Raw genomic sequence first — 26,310 nt, forward strand, 5'->3', positions numbered from 1 at the left:
TGGTTTGTTTGTTTGTTTGTTTGTTTGTTTGTTAAATGCCACACTTAGTATTATTCCAGCTATATCACAGTATTGATCTACGTAATTTGGTTACGATGACATACATCAACAAGTCAGTGAGCCTGACCACTCGATCCCGTTAGCCACCTCTTAAACCAAGCAGTAATGACCTGATTAGATTGTCAGCCTGCAGACAATGAGAACCAACAGACAACAGAACACACCATCAATGCCCTTCGTGCCATCTGTGTGATTTGCTGAGTGTTATTTGATGACTCCACTTGATGATGAATATGTGTAGTAGAGAATGCTATTAGCCAATAGTATATACTTCCTCTGTCTGAAACCCAATCTTCACATATCGCACGTACAACAATCAACGTAATAAGTGCCTCCAGGGGGTTTCAACAGCGATGAGGGCACTTCTTGACGTACTGTCTAGAAAAGTCGGTGTGCAGAGATCATGACCAACAGATTTTAGTTCATAGTTCATTCCTGACTGTGACAAACTTATGCCTCTCGCCTTCAACAGTGTTAACTATAAACTATATGAATCATCAATATGACTACAATAATAATATTAAATTATTCATCCGAAATACTAAAGGTTAAGTGATTTCTCTGAAATTATACCACTGAAAAGAAGTTAAAGAACACATCATATTTTTTTCAGGACTGTAGTTACCGGTATTCTGTAATGGCCAAGACAGATAAACTTTAGTCATATGATTTGTTTTTATTGTTTGTTTGTTTGTTGTTTAACACCACACTCAGCAATATTCCAGCTGTATGAAAGCGGTCTGTAAATAATCGAGTCTGGACAAGACAATCCAGTGATTGACATCATAAGCATCAATCCATGCCATTGGGATACAATGACATGCATCAACCAAGTCACTGAAGCCTGACCACCCGATCCTGTTAGTCGCCTCTTACAAAAAGCTTCGTCGCCTCTTACTGCAAGCATGGGTTGCTGAAGACCTGCTCCAACCTGGACCTTCACGGATCTTCTTATAAGGGTGAGTGAGTGAGTTGGGTTTAACGCCGCTTTTAACAGTATTCCAGTTATATCGCGGTGTGTCAGCTTAATGTGGGAGGAAAGCCTAAAGTGATGCAGGTCTCAGATGTTTACCACTTCGGTGAAACCCATGAGCACGGGTATGGTGCTGACAAACCTAGAAACATAATCGGGGCAAATCGGGATTCAAACCCACAATCATAGGTTTCTGGCGTGCCCAAGGGACGCAACTCCACACAGCGAATCATTGCGCCTTAGACAACTGGGCCACCCGTGCCCCCCTTATAAGGGTGTAGGAGGGGTGTTTGTGTGTTGAACTTGTGTAAATTGAGAGTGATTGTTGGGAGAGAAGGCAATGTTTTATGTTTGAACAAGTCTAAAAAGGATTAGGCCTAAGCCACTACAGGACTGCTGTTTTCTAATTGCTTAATATTAGAGTATTAGAGTAAATATCTCAATCCAACTTTCAAAGTGTCATACAAATTGTATAGATCTGCAATTATTTAACCCAACACTAGAAGCAAAAGCAAGAGAGTACATATTGTTTCAGGCAGTAGTAAGCAATATTCTAGCAATAGCTAATAGCTGATCATTTGACAAGGCTTATTCAATTACACTGATTAGATATGGTTATAATCTTATAAACAAAGCAGTAGCTGTTAAGGATGGCAGCTGGTGTGGGCTTGTGAATTGTTTGGCAGGCGTCTCTGTCATGTATTGCGAGTCTTCTAATGACAGACACCAAGTCAGACTATCGCCTTTATGGGCTGTAAAGCCAAGAATCACAGATAAAAAGTCAAATCATAAAACATGTGATGCAATATACAATGAAAATGGGAATTACCGTATTCGACGTAATAAGTGTCCTGCTCTAATAAGCGCCCACGGCGATATATGCTAATATATTGGCTTGTGAACAATCCCAATTAGCACCCCTTCCGATTTATCAATGTACACAAGACTTGTTTATTCGTGTATAATACACACTCGTGTGCTATATGCACCCTTAATTATGGTAAATTAAATTCTGGAAAAATATATCTGTCGTATATAAACAGTTCAGACTGTTCAGCACAAACCACAAAATTTATCTTTCAACTCTGTTTTTCCACCAAAGTTCTAATAAGAGCCCCCTATTTCTAATTTTGAGAATGCCCTGGGCGCTTATTACGTCGAATACGGTAGGTCCAGTTTTACAACAGGTGGTGTATTGCTTGAAGCACAAGTGAATGAGAGTATTGACCTTCTTTGTCTACGTCACTGCACTGTAACCATGTTGCTTGACGTCATAAGTGGTTGGCTGGTTAATGCCGAACTCAGCAATATTCCAGCTATATGATGGGGATCTGTAAATAATCGAGTCTGGACCTGACAATCCAGTGATTGACATCATGAGCATTGATCTTCACAATGTGGGATCGATGACATACATCAACCAAGTCAGCAAACCTGACCACCCGATCCCGTTAGTCGCCTCTTACGACAAGCATAGTCGCCTTTTACGGCAAGCATGGGTTGCTGATGACCTATTCTACCCTGGATCTTCACGGGTTTACAGATAAGTGAGTGAGTATGTTTTTACGCCGCTTTTAGCAATATTCCAGCAATATCATGGCGGGGGACACCAGAAATGGGCTTCACACATTGTACCCATGTCGGGAATCGAACCTTGGTCTTCGGCGTGACGAGCGAAAGCCTTAACCACTAGGCTACCCGACCCCCCCATTTACAGATAACGATGACAACACCAACAATGATGGCGGCTGCCTGACAAGCAGGCTGTGACATAGGCTCACTTGACTTTCAGGCAGGTGAGCTAAAATGGGGCAAAATCTTGTCTTGACTAGTAACAACATCTAATGTGAGCCATGTTTGAATGTGGAACAGTTCTGTGACAAACATTGAAATTCTAGTTGAAATGGTTAAGTTACCAGTCAAGATATATGTGGTACACCATGTAATGAGTGAGTGAGTGAGTTATGTACTATAAAACTGCTTAGAAACTTAAACACGAAGATATATGTGAGCTCAAATTTACCAATGATCAAGGTGAGTGCGAGAAAACTACACCATGTAATGTTGATATAGTCTTAGATACCAAACTGTTAGTATACAGAATAGATAATGATATTCAAATCCATTCTAAAATTAATCATGCAGTTAATATCCAATACAAAATAGCTAAATGTGTATTTTTTATCTGGGCATAAGTTTTCCTATTGTCTTGCTCATAACAATTGCAAAACAAATGCAAAGTTATTTCAAACTGAAATATGAAAAGATATTGTTTATTTCTGTATAGTTGTCTAATGATCTGACAACAGTTTTACATATATTGTGCAAGACAACAGTCTCTTTTATAATGTCTTTAATCTCCACACAAACAAAAAACACAAGATTAAGCCTTGTATTAAAGTATCTATTTAAATTAGTTTTGTAAGTATTCAGAACATAGGTAATATATTTTTCTTGAGAAAAGCATTATCATGATTACTGAAATTATGTAATTTCAATTATTTGAAGATAATCTTAAATAATTCTTTTTACATCATATAATCTGCATAACAGCAATTAATGGATACAATGTAATGGTTTACAAATGTTTCAAGCTAATGGAGAGAATAATATGGATATTGTTATAAGCTGTATATAAAAGACAAGGCGGGGGATAGTAACCCTGCCTCACACCAAGACAACAGAACATTAATGACAAACTTCAGGTGAACAGTCATTGCTTACAGAACACATAATTAACATGTTTAAGATAGAATTCATTATATTTACAATTTGGTTAGAAAAGTAAATCAAGATATATTGCCGATACCATGCCTCTCTACAAGATCTGATGACACATCCATACATGTTCTTGTCAGTGAACTTTCTAATCGGCCAGTGCTTCTATATTCTTGGTGCTAGTTGGTGAAGCATTCAGACAACAGAAGTAATTGCTGTTTCTCAAAAATGAATATAATCAGACAATTCCAAATGCAAAAACATAAAGTCAGGCTGTTATATTGTGGTGGATATTGTATACATCCTGTTGTTTCTGAGTGCCATGGCATGTACACCCAAACAGGTGTAGTATCAAGGTTTTTTTTGACACCTTCTGTGAAGGTTTTCTTTTGATATGATCAAACTATCCGAATTAATATGGTAAAGAAATTAAGCTTACCGTATTTGATGTAACAAGCGCTCAGGGCACTCTCAAAATTAGAAACAGGGGGCTCTTATTAAAATAAAATGTTGGAGAAGACAAAACATTTGAAAGATCTTAAATTTTGTGGCTTATGCTGACAGCCTGATATGATACAAAAGAAAAGTCTGTGCATATTATACACAATAGATGTTTTCTTCCAGAATTTAATTTCCCAAAACTAAGGGTGCATATAACACACGAGTTTGTATTATACATGAATAAATAAGTCTTGTGTCCACTGATCAATTGGAAGGGGTGCTAATTGGGATTGTTCTCTAGCCAATATATTAGCAAATATTGCCGTGGGCACTTATTAGAGCGGGACACTTATTACATCGAATACTGTAATTGTAGTTTTAGAAAGCGGACATCTGATTGCTTCAGGAACCCACACATCCTTCATTTAGACTGGGCGCTTAAAGTCACTCAGGGTTCATCTGACACAACCGCCAATGGATGTGTCCTCAAGTCTTCACACAGAGAGTTATTGTATCAGAATAAAGGATCTGATTTTAATGCTATTAATTTTCACTTCCAAGATTTACAAAAACACAACAGTAAGAATAGGATTGGTCACCACAGTGCTAAGAACCTCAATACACAGGCCAAGAGAGTCACATGGTAATAATTACCTTGAAGGTCCATCTCTACTACATTTTGCCAACTGTTTACTTTCCATATAGTGATGAATACTTTTTCAAAATCTACAAAAGCACATAACAATGTTTTGCATGTGTGTAACAGCTAAATAAGATTATGTAACTGAACAAATGAAGCAATACTCACTGTCAAGGGCTGATAAAGAAAAAACAACTATTTGAGTGATAGCAAAACCAAGCAGTTCGTAGCTATTGGGAAGTGAGTGAGTTTTCATCTGCAGTATTTTTGGTATGGTGCTGACTACCCAGAATCATAATCAGAGCAAATCATGGATTCGAACTCATTATCATTCTCATGCATGAAAAGCAACTGCATCGACTAGTTTAATGTAGAGTGAGTGAGTGAGTGAGTGAGTGAGTGAGTATGGTTTTACGCCGCTTTTAGCAATATTCCAGCAATATCATGGCGGGGGACACCAGAAATGGGCTTCACACATTGTACCCACGTCGGGAATCAAAGCTGGGTCTTCGGCATGACGAGCGATAGTTTTAACCACTAGGCTACCTGACCGCCCCAGTTTAATGTAGAATTAAAGTCTGAAATGATGCAGGTCTTTGAAAATTTTTTCCTTGGAGTAACACAATAGTGTGATTATGGTGCTGACAAACTAAGATTCGTTATCGGGATGTATCTGGGATTTGAACCCAGGCACAAAGGATTCTAGCACACACGTAAATGGACACCACAAATTGTGGCAGGTTAGGTTAGGATGAAATGGGGTTTAATGTCGCGTCCAAGATTATTGCACTTACATAGCAACGTGCATGCACGTGTGTGTGTGTGTGCTTGTACTAGTCTGGACTGATGCCAATTTATAGTGCTAGCCCACTGAGATACCATGCCGCAGTTTAACATGAATACCCCACCCAGACACAGTTTACTGACTCCCAGCCGGACAATCCTTGTTTTAGCCCCTTAATGCCAAGCGCCAGACAGGGTAACAACAAGTACCATCTTTTAACATCTTTTGGCACGACGTGGCCAGGGATTGTGCCCCGGATCTTCCGCTCTCAGGGCAGACACTCTACCACTAGACCACGGAGGCTACCTGCAAGTTAGAAGACTGGGCCAACCCTGCCGTCACGAGAGTTAATAGGCAGCCTTGGCCTATACATAAATTACTGATTCAAGAATAGGCATGGGGGGCCACATTGGGATGTTATACCAGTAACTGTTTGGGCCACACTTATTAAATTTTATGTTTCACGGATTTATTCCAGCTTTTCCACACAAGTTTGGTCACAATAAAAAAATAAATAAATAGCTATGTCAATCATTATTTATTCATATATATGAAAATAATTCTGCTGTGGAGTTAAAACTGCAGCTGGTTTCTTGAATCACTGATAATGATGTAGACATGGAATTTATATATAACATTATTATTGAGATCTATATCACCAGAAGGAGACTAATAAAAATAATTCTTTTCATGTTTAATTTTTTTTGTTCAGGATGCTTTTCAGTAGGGGTGACGGGCCCATGAAATGAAAAATTAAAAACGTGTAGCCTTGGTTATAATAATCACACATGAAGATTCAGGTTAGACATGGTTTTCCACAACCTATGGTTGTCATAACTAACAGTATCAGGTGGTCAGACTCGCTGACGTAGTTGATGCGTAGCATAGATCAACCCATGCTTGCCGTAGGAGGCGACTATGCTTGTCGTAGGAGGCGACTAGCGGGATCAGGTGGTCAGGTTCGCTGACTTGGTGAAATCATGTCATCGTATCCCAATTGCATGGATCGATGACATGATGTCCTTCACTGGATTGTCTGGCCTAGACTTGATTATTTACAGACCGCCGTCATATAGCTGGAATATTGCTGAGTACGGCGTTAAACAACAAACAAACAAACAAACAAGATCAATGCTCATGTCAATCACTGGGTTGTCTGGTCCAGACTCGATTATTTGCAGACCACTGTCATATAGCTGGAATATTGTTGAGTGCGGCGTTAAACAACAAAAGCACAAAACAAAGCTGTAAAAATGATCATGGGGAGGAGGATCCAGTGTGTATTCCAAAGATTGGGTTGAAAAAGGAGCAAGGCTCTGTAACTGACCTGGTGAGAGTGAGTGAGTGAGTAACCCTTCATGCTCCATGAGGATTCTTTTCAGGAATGGTTCACTGTCGGCCATGAGTCCTTGATCAAATTAAAACTACTTAATGTTGAGTGAGAGAAGGTTGTTTTACATCAGCAATATCAGAGCTACATCACACTGATCTGCATGTATGCCTTGAGTCTGAACAAGTCCAACCAGTGGTTGACAGCATGAGCAACACATACTCTGTAGGGGACACTGACACACAGTCAGCAGAGTCACACACTGCAACCACCCTGTCCCATTGTTTAGTTTTTTTATGACACGCATGGGGTATCACAGCAACAAATTATAATAGCGCTCAGGGTTGCTTATTAGGTACATTCGTACATGTTAAAAGGTGTTTGCAAATACTTGTTAGAAGCCCCTCTATCACCATTTCTAGGAGGCAGCAGAAGTTATCACACACCACCACACAGTATGTCCATTATGATACCATTGCTTCATTACAGATTAAAGTTCCTTGTCTCCAGCTACCATTTCTACTCTTAGGACATCATTTATGTCACGTCCGGTGTAGGAAGACATATGCCTATTGCAAGAAAACTTAAAAACAGTCCCATACCTCCAGCTTCCATAACAAGAAAGTAACACGCACTTCTGATCTAAGGACCTTGACCTTCAACTTCAACCAATCACATGCTTGTTTATTTCAACTAACAAACATATACCAACACGTTGGGTTGGTTCAGTGTGCAAAGAAGCCAGCCAACTACAAAGTACAAATACGGTGACCTTCAGTGAAGGTCACTCAAAAACCTAGCCACTTCTGTGCTCCACCCTGACACTGAAACGTACCAAATTTAATCCAACTTCAGTAAAAACATCTTGAGTTGTGAACAAAATACCTTTAGTGTATGACCCTGAGAGTGAATATTATCTTCAATATCAGTTAACAGTACTTAAAGAACATTCCCAAGCATACAAACCAAATATGATGTCCTTAGGAGGAATTCAACATGTTCAATGTAACGTGTTAAATATGCTACTCATTTAAACTAGGTCAATGTGACCTACTTATATCATAAGATTGTCAGCACTTGTTATCTAAAGGTGTTCTAAATCTATAACCATTACATGCATAAGAATTTCAAAATATATCTGCAAACAAAGGCAGGTCAGTGAAAATGGCAAAGATACTTTGCAGAAGACCTTCACCATGATTGTAGTGAGTGAGTTGTGTTTAATACCGCTTTTAACAGTATTCCAATTCCATCACAGCGTGTCAGCTTAATGTGGGAGGAAAGCCCGAAGTGATGCAGGTCTCAGACGTTTATCACTTCAGTGAAACCCCCGAGCACGGGTATGGTGCTGACAAACCTAGAAACATAATCGGGGTGAACTGGGTTTCGAACCCACAATCACAGGTTTCTGGTGTGCCAAAGGGACGCAACTCTGCACAGCAAATCACGGCGCCTTAGACGACTGGGCCACCCGTGCCCCTTCACCATGATTGTAAGTAAGACATTCACAATCTTTCAGGATGATATACACCAAAGTTCACTGACATAGAAGAATGCTTTTTTATAGTCTATTAGTTAACATTCTTTACAGGCTTGACCTTCAGAATGACCTTGACCTTGACCTTGACATTTGATCCTTGACATGACTGATCAATGTGTCAAAAACATTTCCAGGGGACATAAAGGAAATATACATGATATGATGTCCATGAGATGTATGGTAACTGTCTCTGCGTGGTGGTGGTCAAATTTTGATATTACAGAGCATACAAGGGACTGATTGGATTGGACTGTATCATATTTACTGAAGCCCGCAATTTAACAAGCATTTTTTCAAGCATGACCATTTTCCAAAAAATGTCCACAACTTCTTTTTCCAAATTGCCACATGGTCCTACATACCTTCGGTTAGTATCACTTCTGGTTTAAATCAAGTGAGTGAGTGAGCTGGCTTTAACGCCGCTTTTAACAGTATTCCAGTTATATCATGGTATGTCAGCTTAATGTGGGAGGAAAGACCGAAGTGATGCAGGTCTCAGACATTTACCCCTTCAGTGAAACCCATGACCACGGGTATGGTGCTGACAAACCTAGAAACATAATCGGGGCGAACCGGGATTCGAACCCACAATCATAGATTTCTGGCGTGCCCAAGGGACGCAACTCTGCACAGCGAATCGCAGCGTCTTAGACAACTGGGCCACCCATGCCCCCTGTTTAAATCAAGAATAGTATTCAAGACATTTGAAGTATTTTTGTTTTACCACTAAATTTTTAGAGCATCACTTTTCTGTCAAGGAACAAAACTAGTCCCATGTTGGTCATGATAATAACAACCATTGTTTTTCTCTATGCTGTATCCGTACAAAGAAATAAAATACAATAATCATATTCCAAATTCATAAAATTTCTGTATTCCCTTTTCATGACACTCCTTTTGCATGTTTGGATTCTGCCATTTATTTTAGGACCCACATTCATTTCCTGAACCCCAACCCAGCAGGTCCTAGAATGATTTAGAAGTTAGATTTATTTACATATTACACAAAAGAGTCAGTGTGTTTGGTTTTTAAACTGCTTCAAACTGTATTTCAGTTATCTCACAGCCAGTCAGCTTAATGTAGGACAAAGTTAACACTCTGGTTAACCAATGAGAAGTAATAGGTGATGACGGAGCAAGGATCATATTCAAAGCAAATGATATGATTCAACCCATGACCAGCCTATCCTGGCATGACTAAGGGACACAACTCTGAACAATGAATGTTGCAGCACCTTAGTTTAATCTCTGTTTGGATTAGTAAGTTTGATGCTTAATGCATAGAAACATTTTTAGTCCATTAGTCCTTATAATGATAACATACAACAAACCCCTTAAAAATGGCAAATTTCTACAAGTCCTTATGATACCTAACAATTGGGCAGTTTGGTAACGACTAGAGGACTAGTGTCAATTTCCCTCACAGCATAGTCAGCAATATTCCAGCTACATGACAGTGGCCCGTAAATAATCAAGCCAATTCAATCGACAAGACAGCCCAGTTGTATAAAGTTGGTAAGTAGGTGGCGATTTCTGACTTTTTTCACCCAGTCAAATAAATGATTACAGACAAACATACACACATGGCAATTTAGGGGGCGTTAATAATGAATTTGAATGTGAGTAACTATATACCGATACATACCTTTCCAGTCACTGCCCAGGCAGCTGATGAAATGATTGATGGCTAGGTACAAGGCATGGATGGATATCAAGCAAATATACAACTGAAACAAAAAAAATATAAAAAATTAAACAGTTATTACAGCCCATCAGAAGCAATTTCATCATTATTCAAGCATATTTTCTCTATGCTATCCAATTTGAAAAAAAAGCAATAACTAAATTGAGTTTTCTTGGCAACCAGTGCACCAGTGCACTGACTGCTAAAACATGGTATTTACTGATTTAGTTCCTCGCAGTGTTCTAAATTGGAAGGGGCATGGGGTACTTGAGATTTGTTACTGTAGTATTTGAATCTGTGGACTTTAACTTTTAACATTTGGGTTATAACAAGGACTTGTCTTTCAAGTTTAATATTGACCACAACATTACATGAAAAAAAAGGGCAAACTCAGCACAAACTGGTAACCTTTTCGTAAGAGATTAAGGGATAACAGAATGTAATTGTTACTCTATAAAATTCAAGCATTTTTTAACACCTCATGTGAGAGCAATTCAGTACGGCTTTTCACATTCTCATCAAAATCAGACGTTTCACTCAGGAATGATAACTCTTTGCATGAAGATCTGACAAGCCCTTCATTCAGGTCAACTTTCTAATCAGCCAATCAGCATTAAGCTTTCTAACATTAGTTCTCGAAATGACTGAGCGAAGTATTCCAACCAGCATAACTGATTTCTGTATCTTGAAAATGAAGTTAAACGGCCAGTTCTGTATGTAAATAGTTAAGGTCACACAATATTATTCTTGTGGATATTTTGTCTATTCTGTCATTTCTAAGCGCCATGGTATCTCCACTCAAAAGTGTGTACTACTGAAGTATATTTGTGTTTTGTATGTGTTTACTTTTGATAAGATCAAAATTTCCAAACTGAGGATTAAGGTGATTGTGGCTGGTTTTGTAATGAGGCCCAAACAAGGCTGGAATTTCGTGGCTCAACCGAAGCACCACCAGTAGATATTACGAGTTATGTCCACGAAAACAAAAAGACTTGGAAAATATCTGTCAATGCCCAGTTGATGGTACCTATGCTTTGCAAATCCTGCAATCGTCCAAAATCTGCACGGCAGACGCCATGTTGTTTACGAACTGGATGTCAATGCTATTATGCTATTTTGATTGGAGTGTGCATAGACTTGTTAGCAAGCCAAACAAGCCAAAGCCAAAGTTTGACAAGGGCGGAAACTGGACTTTTATTGTCTGTTAATTCCAGTGTTCCCATTTACCGGTAATTACCATTTTTTTACCGGTAAAATTAGGCTTGGACCGGTAATTCATGTGACTTGGACCGGCAAATAAAGAACCTTATAAATCTGTGATATTCATATAAGTATATTTTTCTAACAATGTCAGCTTGTCTGTTACCATCAGGGTTTCCCCTTGTCAATTTTTGGTGCAAGGAAATGACATTTCACTTTGCTTCAAGGTTAAAAATATATCTGAAGTGACTTCGTGTTTAAATATTAAAAAAGAAGAAGAGAAAATTGTGACTGTACTTTGTGTTGATGATGTGTCTGATCTAACTAAGTTACTTCAGAGATGACGTCATTGGTTTAAACGTGATGTTGAAAGAATTAATTATAACCCGGTAATTTTCATATGTTTTTTTATTTGTTGAAAGTTGGGACAGACAAAAAATTAGAAGGGACTGGTAATTTTTAGAGTTACCAGTCCACCAGGACTGGCAGTTTCAAGAGCCAGCGGGAACACTGAACTCCCTTGTCTCGGGAAGGTATCTGATGTGAGAGGATGGTAAGATATCAACATAACAATAATGCATTGTCATTGCTAACATATATTATATCTAAAATGGATAGAATTATCATTAAACCGCCAACGTGGGCCACTGTAACTTGATATTGGCCTCATATTGCCTGATGACGGGCCATTATCACGCCCGTTGTTAGGTGACGTCAAGGGGTAGGGAAAGGTGAAGTCATGTTCAATAGTGACGTCATCTGGTTTGTTCTATAACGTTTCCATATTTGTAAAAGTGGGTCAGTGAAATTTGTGTTGATATATGTTTCAAAACCGATATTGTTATTTCTTTTTATTTGGTAACAAATTCTATCCATTTTAGCTATAATAACGGTAACACTCTTTTTCAGGGCATTATCATTTGCAGAAGCCCTCGGTCTTTTAATGGTTAATGGAAGACCTCGGGCTTCTGATAATGCCTTGAAAAATAGCGTTACCCTTATATCAAATACATGAGCAATTGGGATCGATGACATGCATCAACCAAGTCAGCGAGCCTGACCATCCGATCCCGTTAGTCGGCTCTTACGACAAGCATAGTCACCTTTTACGGCAAGCATGGGTTGCTGAAAATGAGTTTTACAGGCATGGCCAAATCTGAAGCTATACTTGCTCCTCAAGTTTCAGGCTCATCACTTCAGCAAATACAGAGAAGTCTAAATCCACAGACAGACCATGGGCAGACCACAGGCAGACCACAGACAGACCACAGGCAGACCACAGGCAGATCACAGATAGACCACAGGCTGACCACAGGCAGACCACACACAGACCACAGACAGACCAAAGACAGATGATGGATGGGAGATAGAAAAAATGAGATAGAAAAAATGCCATGCCACAAGCCAAAGTTCATACAGATATGGAACACTAAAATTCAAGGCCTATTCAAGGCTTTTCAACTGTCATTCTTAAAGATTTTTCACTTGGGTTATTGGTTTGGTCTGTAAATATTTTACTGAATCCATCATCCTATATATTAGTCGTAAGACTTAAAAAGCAGTGTGAACATCACAAATTTTCCAACAACATTTATTCTCATAACAAACAAAAACATCTTTGGCACACACCAGCAATAGAAACTAACTGCTTTAGTCCACTAGTCCTTATATTGATATTAACATAAAGCTAATCCCTTAATAATGGCAAATTTCTACTAGTCCTTATGATACTTTAACTATTGGGCAGGTTGGCAAGGACTAACACTGCACACAAATCTATCACTGTGATAAATCACACTTAAACAACCTTGATACATATTTTTGTGATTTTTAATCATTTCTTTGACAATTTTGTTCAAATTCAAGGTTTTTGAAGCTATTTTGGTGTTTTCAAGGCTTTTTAATAGGGGCCTTAAAATTGAAGGCCTTTTTAAGCCTGTACGAACCCCACAAGCTCACTTCAGACATATACTGTATTCGACGTAATAAGCGTCCAGGGCACTCTCAAAATTTGAAATAAAGGGCTCTTATCAAAAGACTATTTTGGTGAAAAGAGTTGAAGATAAATTTCGTGGTTCAGGCTGACAGCCTGAAATATTTATATACGACAGATATATTTTCCAGAATTTATTTGCCCATAAGTAAGGGTGCATATAACACACGAGAGTGTATTATACACGAAGAAATAAGTCTTTTGTACATTGATCAATCGGAAAGGGTGCTAATTGGGATTGTTCACAAGCCAATATATTAGCAAATACTGCCGTGGGTGCTAAGTATCAGAGTGGGGGGCTTATTACGTCGAATACGGTAAGTACTGACACCTGGTAATCTGGCAGAAAAAAATACTCAGAAGTGGTCAGAAGATATATACTCACGGTAAAAAGTACGAAATATTTCTGATTGTTCTCGCCCACGCAGTTGTTCACCCATGGACAATGGTGGTCCATTTTCCGGACACATCGCTGACACACGCTGAAAAAACAAATACAATATGCATATTATTTGCATTTGATAGAAGCGTGTGAGTGCTCAGGATTGCTTTGAAAAGTATTGCAGAACGTCTGCAGAATGTCAGTGTTTAAAGTTCAGATAAATTCCAACTGGACTGGCAAGTCAATAAATATCCTTTTTAAATGGATAAAAAGTTGCCAGTTGAGACAAAATTCCACATATTGGAATGCAACAGACTTAGACTCCTAATTTGAAAAGTTGGGGGTCATGATGACTCCCAATTTTTAAAGTCTAGGGCAAACCCTGTATTAGTCAATTCAATAACCAACATGCGTCACACCCAGTTGAAAATTTAAGTCACATTCAAATCTTGCTTGATGTGAATGGATGTAGACTGCCAATTGAGCCAATCAGCAATCAGTTTTACAGACAAAGTTGATAACACTATCATTTAATCAGCTGATCAAGCATTGTTGACCTACGTGGAAGAAATATTACAGGTTTTCTGCTATACATTAATATCAGGTTCTCATCCAAATGCTATATTTGTTCATATCCTTCTTCCTATCAACTAAATCTCAACAACAAAAAAAACCAGACTATTGGCCATGCATGTTTTAAAAGTTGGACATCCAATAGTGAGTCAGTTTAACGTCGCTTTTAACAGTATTACAGTTATATCACGGCGTGTCAGCTTAATGTGGGAGGAAAGCCCGAAGTAATGCAGGTCTCAGACGTTTACCACTTCAGTGAAACCCACGAGCAGGGGTATGGTGCTGACAAACCTAGAAACATAATCGGGGCGAACCGGGATTCGAACCCACAATCATAGGTTTCTGGCGTGCCCAAGGGACACAACTCTGCACAGCGAATCGCGGCGCCTTAGACGACTGGGCCACCTGTGCCCCCCTTGCCATCCAAGAAACAACCCAGCTGGGATAGCTGGGCAGGTGGGTATTTCATATGCTGTCGATGTGGAAACAAAACGCAAGTGACACAGATGGAAGATGAAGAGTTTGGTGTGGTTTCCATGGAAGCTGCTAAGCACAACGATTACAGTCAAACTTATTGTTCAGCGTTAAAAATTGGCACTAGTCCAAAAGTCTTTGCCAAACTACACAATAGTTATGGTATCTTAAGGACTAGTAGAAATTCGCCCTTTTTAAAAGTTTTGCTATTTGTTGGACTAGTGGGCTGTTATTTTCTATCGCTGTGACGTTAAGCATCATTTTCAGAATATTTAAGTGAAATATCATGTCAACAAAGAGCTGATCTTCAATGTGATACGCTGTGGTCAGAGCAGTCTTTGATGACTAAACAGGATTGTCAGTCAGGTTCGGTGACTTGATTGTCACCGTACCCTGACCATGTCGACAGTGTCAAGTTATCAACCACTGGTTTGTCTCGCTAGGCTCATTATCTATAGGACACACTGGAGGATCAAGAGTGGGGGATGGAGCACGGGTTGCACAAATGCACTTCTTTTTTTAAAATCCTATATCAACATGTGTGCTACCATGATATCACTGGAATATTGCTGCCTGCAGCACTTATCCACTGTGAGAATCACACTCCAATCTAATTCATGTATATCACAAAATGGTACAGAATGCACTGGGGATTACAGTCCCATCTTACTCATGTCTACTACAAGCATGTGATACTGCATGCCTTCCTATCTTACTCATGTCTACTACATGCCTCCCCATCTTACACTTGTATACTACAAGCATGTGATACTGCATGCCTTCCCATCTTACACATGTCTACTACAAGCATGTGATACTGCATGCCTTCCCATCTTACACATGTCTACTACAAGCATGTGATACTGCATGCCTTCCCATCTTACACATGTCTACTACAAGCATGTGATACTGCATGCCTGCCCATCTTACTCATGTCTACTACAAGCATGTGATACTGCATGCCTTCCTATCTTACAGATGTCTACTACAAGCATGTGGTACTGCATGCCTTCCCATCTTACTCATGTCTACTACAAGCATGTGATACTGCATGCCTTCCCATCTTACTCATGTCTACTACAAGCATGTGATACTGCATGCCTTCCTTTCTTACTCATGTCTACTACAAGCATGTGATACTGCATGCCTTCCCATCTTACACATGTCTACTACAAGCATGTGATACTGCATGCCTTCCCATCTTACACTCGTCTACTACAAGCATGTGATACTGCATGCCTTCCCATCTTACACATGTCTACTACAAGCATGTGATACTGCATGCCTGCCCATCTTACTCATGTCTACTACAAGCATGTGATACTGCATCCCTTCCTATCTTACAGATGTCTACTACAAGCATGTGGTACTGCATGCCTTCCCATCTTACACTCGTCTACTACAAGCATGTGATACTGCATGCCTTCCCATCTTACTCATGTCTACTACAAGCATGTGATACTGCATGCCTTCCTATCTTACAGATGTCTACTACAAGCATGTGATACTGCATGCCTTCCTTTCTTACTCATGTCTACTACAAGCATGTGATACTGCATGCCTTCCTATCTTACAGATGTCTACTACAAGCATGTGATACTGCATGCCTTCCTATCTTACTCATGTCTACTACAAGCATGTGATACTGCATGCCTTCCCATCTTACTCATGTCTACTACAAGCATGTGATACTGCATGCCTTCCCATCTTACTCATGTCTACTACAAGCATGTGGTACTGCATGCCTTCCCATCTTACTCATGTCTACTACAAGCATGTGATACTGCATGCCTTCCCATCTTACTCATGTCTACTACAAGCATGTGATACTGCATGCCTTCCCATCTTACTCATGTCTACTACAAGCATGTGATACTGCATGCCTTCCCATCTTACACATGTCTACTACAAGCATGTGATACTGCATGCCTTCCCATCTTACACTCGTCTACTACAAGCATGTGATACTGCATGCCTTCCCATCTTACACTCGTCTACTACAAGCATGTGATACTGCATGCCTTCCCATCTTACACTCGTCTACTACAAGCATGTGATACTGCATGCCTCCCCATCTTACTCATGTCTACTACCAGCATGTGATACTGCATGCCTTCCCATCTTACTCATGTCTACTACAAGCATGTGATACTGCATGCCTTCCCATCTTACTCATGTCTACTACAAGCATGTGATACTGCATGCCTTCCCATCTTACACATGTCTACTACAAGCATGTGATACTGCATGCCTTCCCATCTTACACTCGTCTACTACAAGCATGTGATACTGCATGCCTTCCCATCTTACACTCGTCTACTACAAGCATGTGATACTGCATGCCTTCCCATCTTACACTCGTCTACTACAAGCATGTGATACTGCATGCCTCCCCATCTTACTCATGTCTACTACCAGCATGTGATACTGCATGCCTTCCCATCTTACTCATGTCTACTACATGCCTCCCCATCTTACTCATGTCTACTACAAGCATGTGATACTGCATGCCTTCCTTTCTTACTCATGTCTACTACAAGCATGTGATACTACATGCCTTCCTATCTTCCTCATGTCTACTACAAGCATGTGATACTGCATGCCTTCCCATCTTACTCATGTCTACTACAAGCATGTGATACTGCATGCCTTCCCATCTTACTCATGTCTACTACATGCCTGCCCATCTTACTCATGTCTACTACAAGCATGTGATACTGCATGCCTTCCTTTCTTACTCATGTCTACTAAAAGCATGTGATACTGCATGCCTCCCCATCTTACTCATGTCTACTACAAGCATGTGATACTGCATGCCTTCCCATCTTACACATGTCTACTACAAGCATGTGATACTGCATGCCTTCCCATCTTACACATGTCTACTACAAGCATGTGATACTGCATGCCTTCCCATCTTACACTCGTCTACTACAAGCATGTGATACTGCATGCCTCCCCATCTTACACTTGTATACTACAAGCATGTGATACTGCATGCCTTCCCATCTTACTCATGTCTACTACAAGCATGTGATACTGCATGCCTTCCCATCTTACTCATGTCTACTACAAGCATGTGATACTGCATGCCTTCCCATCTTACACATGTCTACTACAAGCATGTGATACTGCATGCCTTCCCATCTTACTCATGTCTACTACAAGCATGTGATACTGCATGCCTTCCCATCTTACACATGTCTACTACAAGCATGTGATACTGCATGCCTTCCCATCTTACTCATGTCTACTACAAGCATGTGATACTGCATGCCTTCCCATCTTACTCATGTCTACTACAAGCATGTGATACTGCATGCCTTCCCATCTTACACATGTCTACTACAAGCATGTGGTAGTGCATGTCTTCCCATCTTACTCATGTCTACTACAAGCATGTGGTACTGCATGCCTTCCCATCTTACTCATGTCTACTAAAAGCATGTGATACTGCATGCCTTCCTTTCTTACTCATGTCTACTACAAGCATGTGATACTACATGCCTTCCCATCTTACACATGTCTACTACAAGCATGTGATACTGCATGCCTTCTTATCTTACACTTGTCTACTACAAGCATGTGGTACTGCATGCCTTCCCATCTTACTCCTGTCTACTACAAGCATGTGGTACTGCATGCCTTCCCATCTTACTCATGTCTACTACAAGCATGTGGTACTGCATGCCTTCCCATCTTACTCCTGTCTACTACAAGCATGTGGTACTGCATGCCTTCCCATCTTACACATGTCTACTACCAGCATGTGATACTGCATGCCTTCCCATCTTACTCATGTCTACTACAAGCATGTGATACTACATGCCTTCCCATCTTACACATGTCTACTACAAGCATGTGATACTGCATGCCTTCCCATCTTACTCATGTCTACTATAAGCATGTGATACTACATGCCTTCCCATCTTACACATGTCTACTACAAGCATGTGGTACTGCATGCCTTCCCATCATACTCACATCTACTACAAGCATGTGGCATTGCATGCACTGGGCTAATCCTTCCATTGAAGCCCCAAAATAACAATACTAACACAATATTGACCTTCAGTGAACAATCAGATATTTTATGATTTCTCACAGATTTCTCCACTATCTTGAATATCTTGGCCATAAAATGTCTGAGACAAAATAAGCTGACCAAACTTGTTTTTTCAAGAAAATGAGAGCTCTTACATGTACGATATTCAATGTGAGCGGCTGCGCGCCAATCCAGTAAGTCTATAGTGTTATCACTTAATAATACAACCTCATCCTAAGATGGTATAACTTCAATTTGCCTAGTTAATTGAGAGACAATGCCAGTGACACCCCACAAACATATTCAACCTTATATACATCGGAATGCACTGGAGAAAAACACCAACCAAATATTAGTACACTGCAAAAGCCAACTTTCATTATGAAATCTGTCTGAGACATGATTGCCATCCTTATAATTACAGTTTAAGTTGATTTACATACTGATCTAAAACACTGATTGTTTTACCATGAAGATTCAACTACTACTGTGCTCTTATAGAAGGACATATACTGGTTTGTTTGTTGTTTAACGCCGCACTCAGCAATATTCCAGTTATATGACGGCGGTCTTTAAATTATTTGTTTTGTTTGTTTGTTGTTTAACGCCGCACCCAGTAATATTCCAGGTATATGACGGCGGTCTGTAAGTAATCGAGTCTGGACCAGACAGTCTAGTGGTTGACATCATGAGCATCGGTCCATGTTATTGGGATCAATGACATACATCAACCAAATCAGCGAACCTGTCCACCCAATCCCATTAGTCGCCTCTTACAACAAGCATAGTCACCTTATACGGCAAGCATATTTGCAGAAGACCTGTTCTACCAAGGATCTTCACGGGTCACATATACTGGTATTCTCCCCAGTCTCAAATCGGATGGTCATTCACTTGGCTAACTGCATGTCATCGCACACCGGCAGCATGGATTGTTGCTTATTATGTCAATCACTAGATTGTCTGGTCAAGAGTCAGTTATTCACAGGCCACCATCATGTAGCTGGCATACTGCTGAGTGTGGCATTAAACAACAAACATTATATCAATCACTGGACTGTCTGGTCCAAACCTTATTATTAACTGGTCATTGTCATATAGCTGAAATACAGAATACAGCGTTCAACATCAAACAAGCAAACAAAATCCACAGTCTGTGCCTATTTTCAGACTTCTCCTTATAATCATTGCCATTGTCTGTGTATTTTTAGACACCACTAATAACAACTGAGCTAACTGACAAACAAAATGGTGCTTGGGGACTTTGCTTAGACTGTCAATTTTTGGAGCCTAATCCCTCTATAAACATCTTAAAAAGAAGTTTTTTGTAAGAATCCGCTACATGGTTTCATACAGTTTGCACATTGTTTTTTCGATTCATACCTTAATGAACCGAAAAAAATACGAAGTCACTGCTTATAATTAAATTCGACAACATAAAACATGTTTTATCTACAACAGTTTAACCAAAAACAGTTGTATATATCAAAACAGACAAAAATGATGAGATTGATAAACATTCCAGGTGTAGGAATACATACAGTGGCGTGACATGAATCAGGTGATCGTTTAATTTATGCACATAACTTGAGACCCCTACACAGTCAGTAGCCAATCAACGGAGAGCAGGATCAAAACAATGTTTATTGGACCTGTCAATTAAGACAAGAGGCGAAAAGAACTGCAACAGTCAGACTGTAACGAACCGGAAGAAATATGTCTGAGAGAAGGCGGCTGTTTCAAATTGCATGGTCAGTTACCGCCAGATTCAAACATTACTTCACTGATTACGGTAAAACACAGTTGGAAAAATGCTAGTTAGAAATGAAACCCAAAGACTAAAAGTTGAACCGAGGCGAGCGGAAAAAACCAACAGGCAAGCAAACCTGCACGTTTGCTGTTTCATTCATTCTCGGCCTTCGGTTTCAAAGGTTTGTTTGGACAATGAATAAGCATGGAAGTCGTTAAATATCCTGTGCTTTACGATACACATGAGCAGAAAGGGAATTCCCTCGACTGTAATATTGGGATTCCCCAACATTCCGAAGTAATAAAAGTAGTGGGCCGCTGTGGGCGTGGATTAATTTTTTACATTCATTCAGAATGCAATAACACGTGACCAATTCAGCTAATGAGAATACAGGAATTTCAATGAACACAACGAAAATTTAATTATGAGACAATGGCATCAACAGCTCCCACCTAAAGCTGAAGAATCTCCAAGAGCCGAAACATCATCTTCATAATATGGATTATGGGATGAACAGGTTACAACATTCATTCACACAACAAAATATATCCAAATCAGAATGTCTCTTAAAACAAGCATGAGTGACTGGGACTGCAACACTTTTCGAATTTTAAGGTTTTTTGATTCAAACAAGAGTCATCAGGAGATGACATATCCCTCTGTTCTGGTGCAACACGGAAACAGAGTTCAGCTACTCACTCATGCCCCACTCTGGGTTAAATGCCATAGGATACCTTCAGTTCAGTTTGGTTGGTTGGTTGGTTGGTTGGTTTGTTGATTAACACCGCACTCAGCAATATTCCAGCTATATGACGACGGTCTGTAAATAATCGAGTCTGGACCAGACAATCCAGTGATTGATATCATGAGCATCAATCCACGCAATTGGGATCAATGACATGCATCAACCAAGTCAGCGAGTCTCGCCTACCGATCCCGTTATGTCGCCTTTTACGACAAGCATGGTCACCTTTTACAGTAAGCATGGGTTGCTGAAGACCTACTCTACCCCGGAATACAGTGCAGTGACGTAGACAAAGAATGTCATTACTCTCATTCACTTGTGCTTCAAGCAATGCACTATCTGTTGTTAAACAGGACCTAATTCCCATATTCCCAGCATCCATCCCCGCAATTGGCATCGATGACATATATTAACCAAGTCAGCGAGCCTGACCACCCGATCCTGTTAGTCGCCGGCAAGCATGGGTTGCTGAAGACCTATTCTACCCCGGAATCTTCACGGGTCCAGTTCAGTGAGGAAGAAAATAATGGTCTACACTATTTCTCAACATCCAAAATCACCAAAAGGCATCACTTCATCACTAGACACTCTACACTAAACTGTATAACAAGTTTCATAAAGAAATATTAAACGGTTTGGGAGTTCTGATCCGGAAACGAGCACTACCCTCATTTTCAGTCTTGGGCCAACTTGTTGTGATAAAATAGAATAAATTAGCAAAAATCCCAAATCATCAAAAGGAAACAGTTCTCCAATAGACTGATCTGTATAGCATGTTTCAACCAGAAATAGTCTACGGTTTTGGATTTCTTCTTCATAAACAAGCACTACCCCCATTTTCAGTATAAGTCCAACTACTCGTCTTAAAAAAATTATAAAAAATACCAAATACAAAATCATCAAAACATATGGTCATGCTGATCACATATAATGTCCACCCCCCACCCCCACCCCCACCCCCTACCACACACACAGATAAAAACTGCAGCCAAAAGCCATAATTACAAAATAAAATTTAAAAACTTCCAAGGCTTTTTATTTGCCTGAGTTTTGATTTTCATAGATAAGAGAAATAACAAATACATATACTAATAAAAACTGTTCACTCTTGAGCAATTACAATTGATAAAAAAAACATAATACTTTTAAAAATTGTAATCAAACTAATTGATATTAATTTTTTCCTATTAAAATGACAATCCAAATGTATGTATTTCATTTAAAATACAATCAAAAACAACACCAAATGACAGTTATTATTATTCAACCTTCCCAAGTTTATGTAACAGAATATCTGTAAACCATTGATTGTGTGGCCTTCTTCTGCACCAGCTGCCCACTGGGTTGACCAACTGAACCAGTTTGTCCTGAAGGTGCAAAGACATCCCCAATGTTACATATATCCAAAAATGTAGGCATTAACCTACTTATCTAATCCATTCACGCTCAATACATCTCACACTGAACTATGAAAACTTGGTTCTAACCTATTGACTTGGCTTCTTGCGAGGCATCGCAAGGAAGGCTGTTTAATCCGACACCCTCTTACAGCTAAAGTACATGTGAAACCTCATTTTGCAATTACAGCTGTACGTGGCAGCAGTAAGGGAGAGGTACCAATAGACCAGGCTCCCAACTGTGCCGGACTTTTACCATATTCGGTGTATAAAGTGCCTTGGGTGCTAGAAATGAATTATTGTGGGGCTGCAGACACTGGCGGTGATGGTTGGATGGAAGATGGGGAGACGGAGTGGTGGGGTGATGGTTGGATGGAAGATGGGTAGACGGAGTGGTGGTTATTTCATTTTGTCTCAGAAGACATGATTAGGTGGGTGGATGGGTGGGTTAATAAATGGATGGGCTAATGGGGGGGGGGGGGGGGAAGGGATTGATGGATGGATGGACAAAAGGACTGGTGGGTGGTGAGTTGTGTTTTTGAATCTGTAATACTAAATGGATTGTTCTTATGGATGAATGGTTGGAAGGTGTGTGGATAGAAGGGTGTGTGGATGGATGGGTAGGTGTGATTGGATAAAACATACTGAATGAATGGATGGATGGATGGATGGGTTGTGCTTATGGATAGATGGTTCGAAGGTGGGTGAGTGGAACGGTGTGTGGATGGATGGGTAGGTGTTATTGGATGAATCATACTGAATGGATGGATGGATGGGTCTTATAATTGGTGGGTGGGTGGAAAGATGATGAACAGATGAAGGGCAGGTGAAATTGGATTTAACACCGCGTCCAAGATTATGGCATTTATAAAGTGACGTGGATGCGCGCGCATGTGTGTGTTGTTGCTTCTACTACTCTGTATTAATGCCAATTTTGTAAGGCCTTCCCACAGAAATATTATGCCGCAGTTTAACATGAATACCCAACTCAGACACAGTATACTGACTCCAAGCCGACCAGTCCTTGTTTTAGCCCCTTGATGCCGAGTGCAAGGCAGGAAAACAACAAGTACCATCTTTGTACATCTTTTGGTATTACAAAGCCGGGTATAGAAGATGCTCTACCAGAGGCGGTTGAACAGGTGAGGTGAGGTGAAATGGGGTTTAACGTCGCGTCCAAGATTATTGCACTTTTATAGCGACGTGCATATGCGTGTGTGTGTTTGTGTGGCTGCTTGTACTAGTCCGGACTGATGTCGATTTATAGTGCTAGCACACTGAGATACCATGCCGCAGTTTAACATGAATACCCCACTCAGACACAGTATACTGACTCCGAGCTGACCAATCCTTGTTTGAGCCCCTTAATGCCTAGCGCCAGACAGGGTAACAACAAGTACCATCTTTTAACGTCTTTTGGTACGACGCGGTCGGGGATCGAACCCCGGACCTTCCGCTCTCCGGGCGGATGCTCAACCAGAGGCGATTGAACAGATCATGGAGGGAGGTAGGGAGGAAAAGTTGATGGGCAGATGGACAGATTGGTGGGTGGGTTTATGGACAGATACATGAATGTGAGTGAGTGTGTGGCTGACTTACTGAGGGAAGAGAAGCTTTTAACAAATCACTCTGTACAATGCCCCATGGGGATGACAATGGTTACAAAATAATTCCTTCAAGTACTCAGAGATCAGTCAGGACGGATCAAAGGACTCACAGAAACATCCACTCTGACTGTCACAAATCTCCAGTACTAAGTTTGTGAACACATCGAATGCCCAGAAGATGTCACATTGTCATCCAAGCTTTCAGCAATATTGAAACAATATCACAGCAGTTGACACAAACAACAGCTCTTACAAACTGTAAGCATCTGGGAAATCAGAACCAGATCCTTCACATGATGAGTGAGTGAGTATGGTTTTACGCCGCTTTTAGTGGGGTATTTTTAGCTTTTAGCTTTTAGCGGTTTTACGCCGCTTTTAGCAATATTCCAGCGGGGGACACAAGAAATGGGTTTCACACATTGTACCCATGTCGGGAATCGAACCTGGGTCTACGGCGTGACGAGCGAACGCTTTAACCAGTAGGCTACCCGACCGCCCCCTTCACATGATGAGCAACACAGAGGCCCGGGAGCTATCTCCCCAATAAACAACTCAGTCAACCTGGAGTGAGTTTAACTCTACATGCATACAACAGTGCGGCAACTCCATCATGTCACATATGTACAGCCTGGCTATAGGGAACATTAACACAACAGCCACACCCTCAACAGCATGTGACTCCATGTCCCATATGTACAGCCTGGCTATAGGGGACATTAACACAACAGCGACACACCCTCAACAGCATGTGGCTCCATGTCACACATGTACAACCTGGCTATAGGCGACATGAATACAACCATGACAACAGCGACACAGCATGTGATTGGTTGGTTGGTTGGTTGGTTTGTTGTTTAACGCCGCACTCAGCAATATTCCAGCTATATGACGGCGGTATGTAAATAATCGAGTCTGAACAAGACAATCCAGTGATTAATATCATGAGCATCGATCCACACAATTGGGATCGATGACATGCATCAACCAAGTCAGCGAGTCTGACCACCTGATCCCGTTAGTCGCCTCTTATGACAAGCATAGTCGCTATAAAGGCAAGTATGGGTTGCTGAAGATCTTTTCTACCCCGGATCTTCACGGGGGCACAGCATGTGACTCCATGTCACATATGTACAGCCTGGCTATAGGGGACATTTATACAACAGCGACACAGCATGTGTCTCCATCACATCAGACATGCACACCCTGCAGGGTGTTACCTCAACCTAGGAAACTCGAGTATTTCAAGGGTCCTCACAGGAAATATAAGTGTCCTGTAAAGTAATGAAATGGTGTAGTATACTGTACTGTAAGATTTGATAATCACATAAATTTCAGGAACTCAGTATTTCTTGCCAATGTACAATGAATATTACTGTCTGTCCCTTGGGACGCAATATATACTTTTTCTGCATCCATTCTATACATTTGGGCGCATTGGGCGGACATTTCCCTGACTCTGGCTATAGTTGGAGTAACAAAACAGCAAGGCACCCTCCACAGCATGAGAGTCCATCATGCATGGTCCACACAGTCTGGCTACAGGAGGCATTAATTGCCGATACGGCATGTCTTATGCCACCAAAATACACTCAGGGATGCTTATGCCAGTTACAGAAGCCAGCAAAGCATGTTGAATACGGTACTTAAGTAAACGGACATCATCCATCCCATGATCCCTCACCAATTTGGGACAGTCCACTGGGTCAATAACATCCCCTAAAACATGGAACCTCAATTACATACAACCTCGTGGATAAAGTTACAGCCATAGCTAAATGTAAGGGGATACATATTGATATTACAGAACACAAGAATAGAAAAAACCACAAAATTCCACCAAGTAAAAACCTTAAATGCCCTGACTATAAATCACTGATTTCGAGGAAAGACGGATGTGTAAAATACAAGCGTATTTCAGGACCCTATTCACAGTTTATGAGATTTGATCATTGGAATGTTCTCAAACTTGTTCTT

The 26,310-nt window shown here is 40.4% G+C and overlaps 1 protein-coding gene across 2 annotated transcripts in view; it reads right to left on the reverse strand.

The window, feature by feature from the left end:
• The window catches only part of LOC139446227 (palmitoyltransferase ZDHHC3-like), a 99,387-nt gene that overhangs the window by 58,364 nt on the left and 14,713 nt on the right, over positions 1 to 26,310 (reverse strand). The window contains exons 5-7 of one of the 2 annotated variants that reach the window (XM_071227569.1): positions 13,749 to 13,845; positions 10,132 to 10,213; positions 6,944 to 7,024 (exon numbers count right to left, since the gene is read on the reverse strand). In XM_071227569.1, the coding sequence (XP_071083670.1) occupies positions 6,944 to 7,024; positions 10,132 to 10,213; positions 13,749 to 13,845 (260 nt within the window). The remainder of the gene's footprint in view (positions 1 to 6,943; positions 7,025 to 10,131; positions 10,214 to 13,748; positions 13,846 to 26,310) is intronic. The other variant, XM_071227578.1, reaches the window with a different exon arrangement.

Source organism: Haliotis cracherodii, unplaced genomic scaffold (genome assembly GCF_022045235.1).
Source record: "Haliotis cracherodii isolate W230 unplaced genomic scaffold, xgHalCrac1.p SCAF_10, whole genome shotgun sequence".
Taxonomy (NCBI): Eukaryota; Metazoa; Mollusca; class Gastropoda; order Lepetellida; family Haliotidae; genus Haliotis; species Haliotis cracherodii.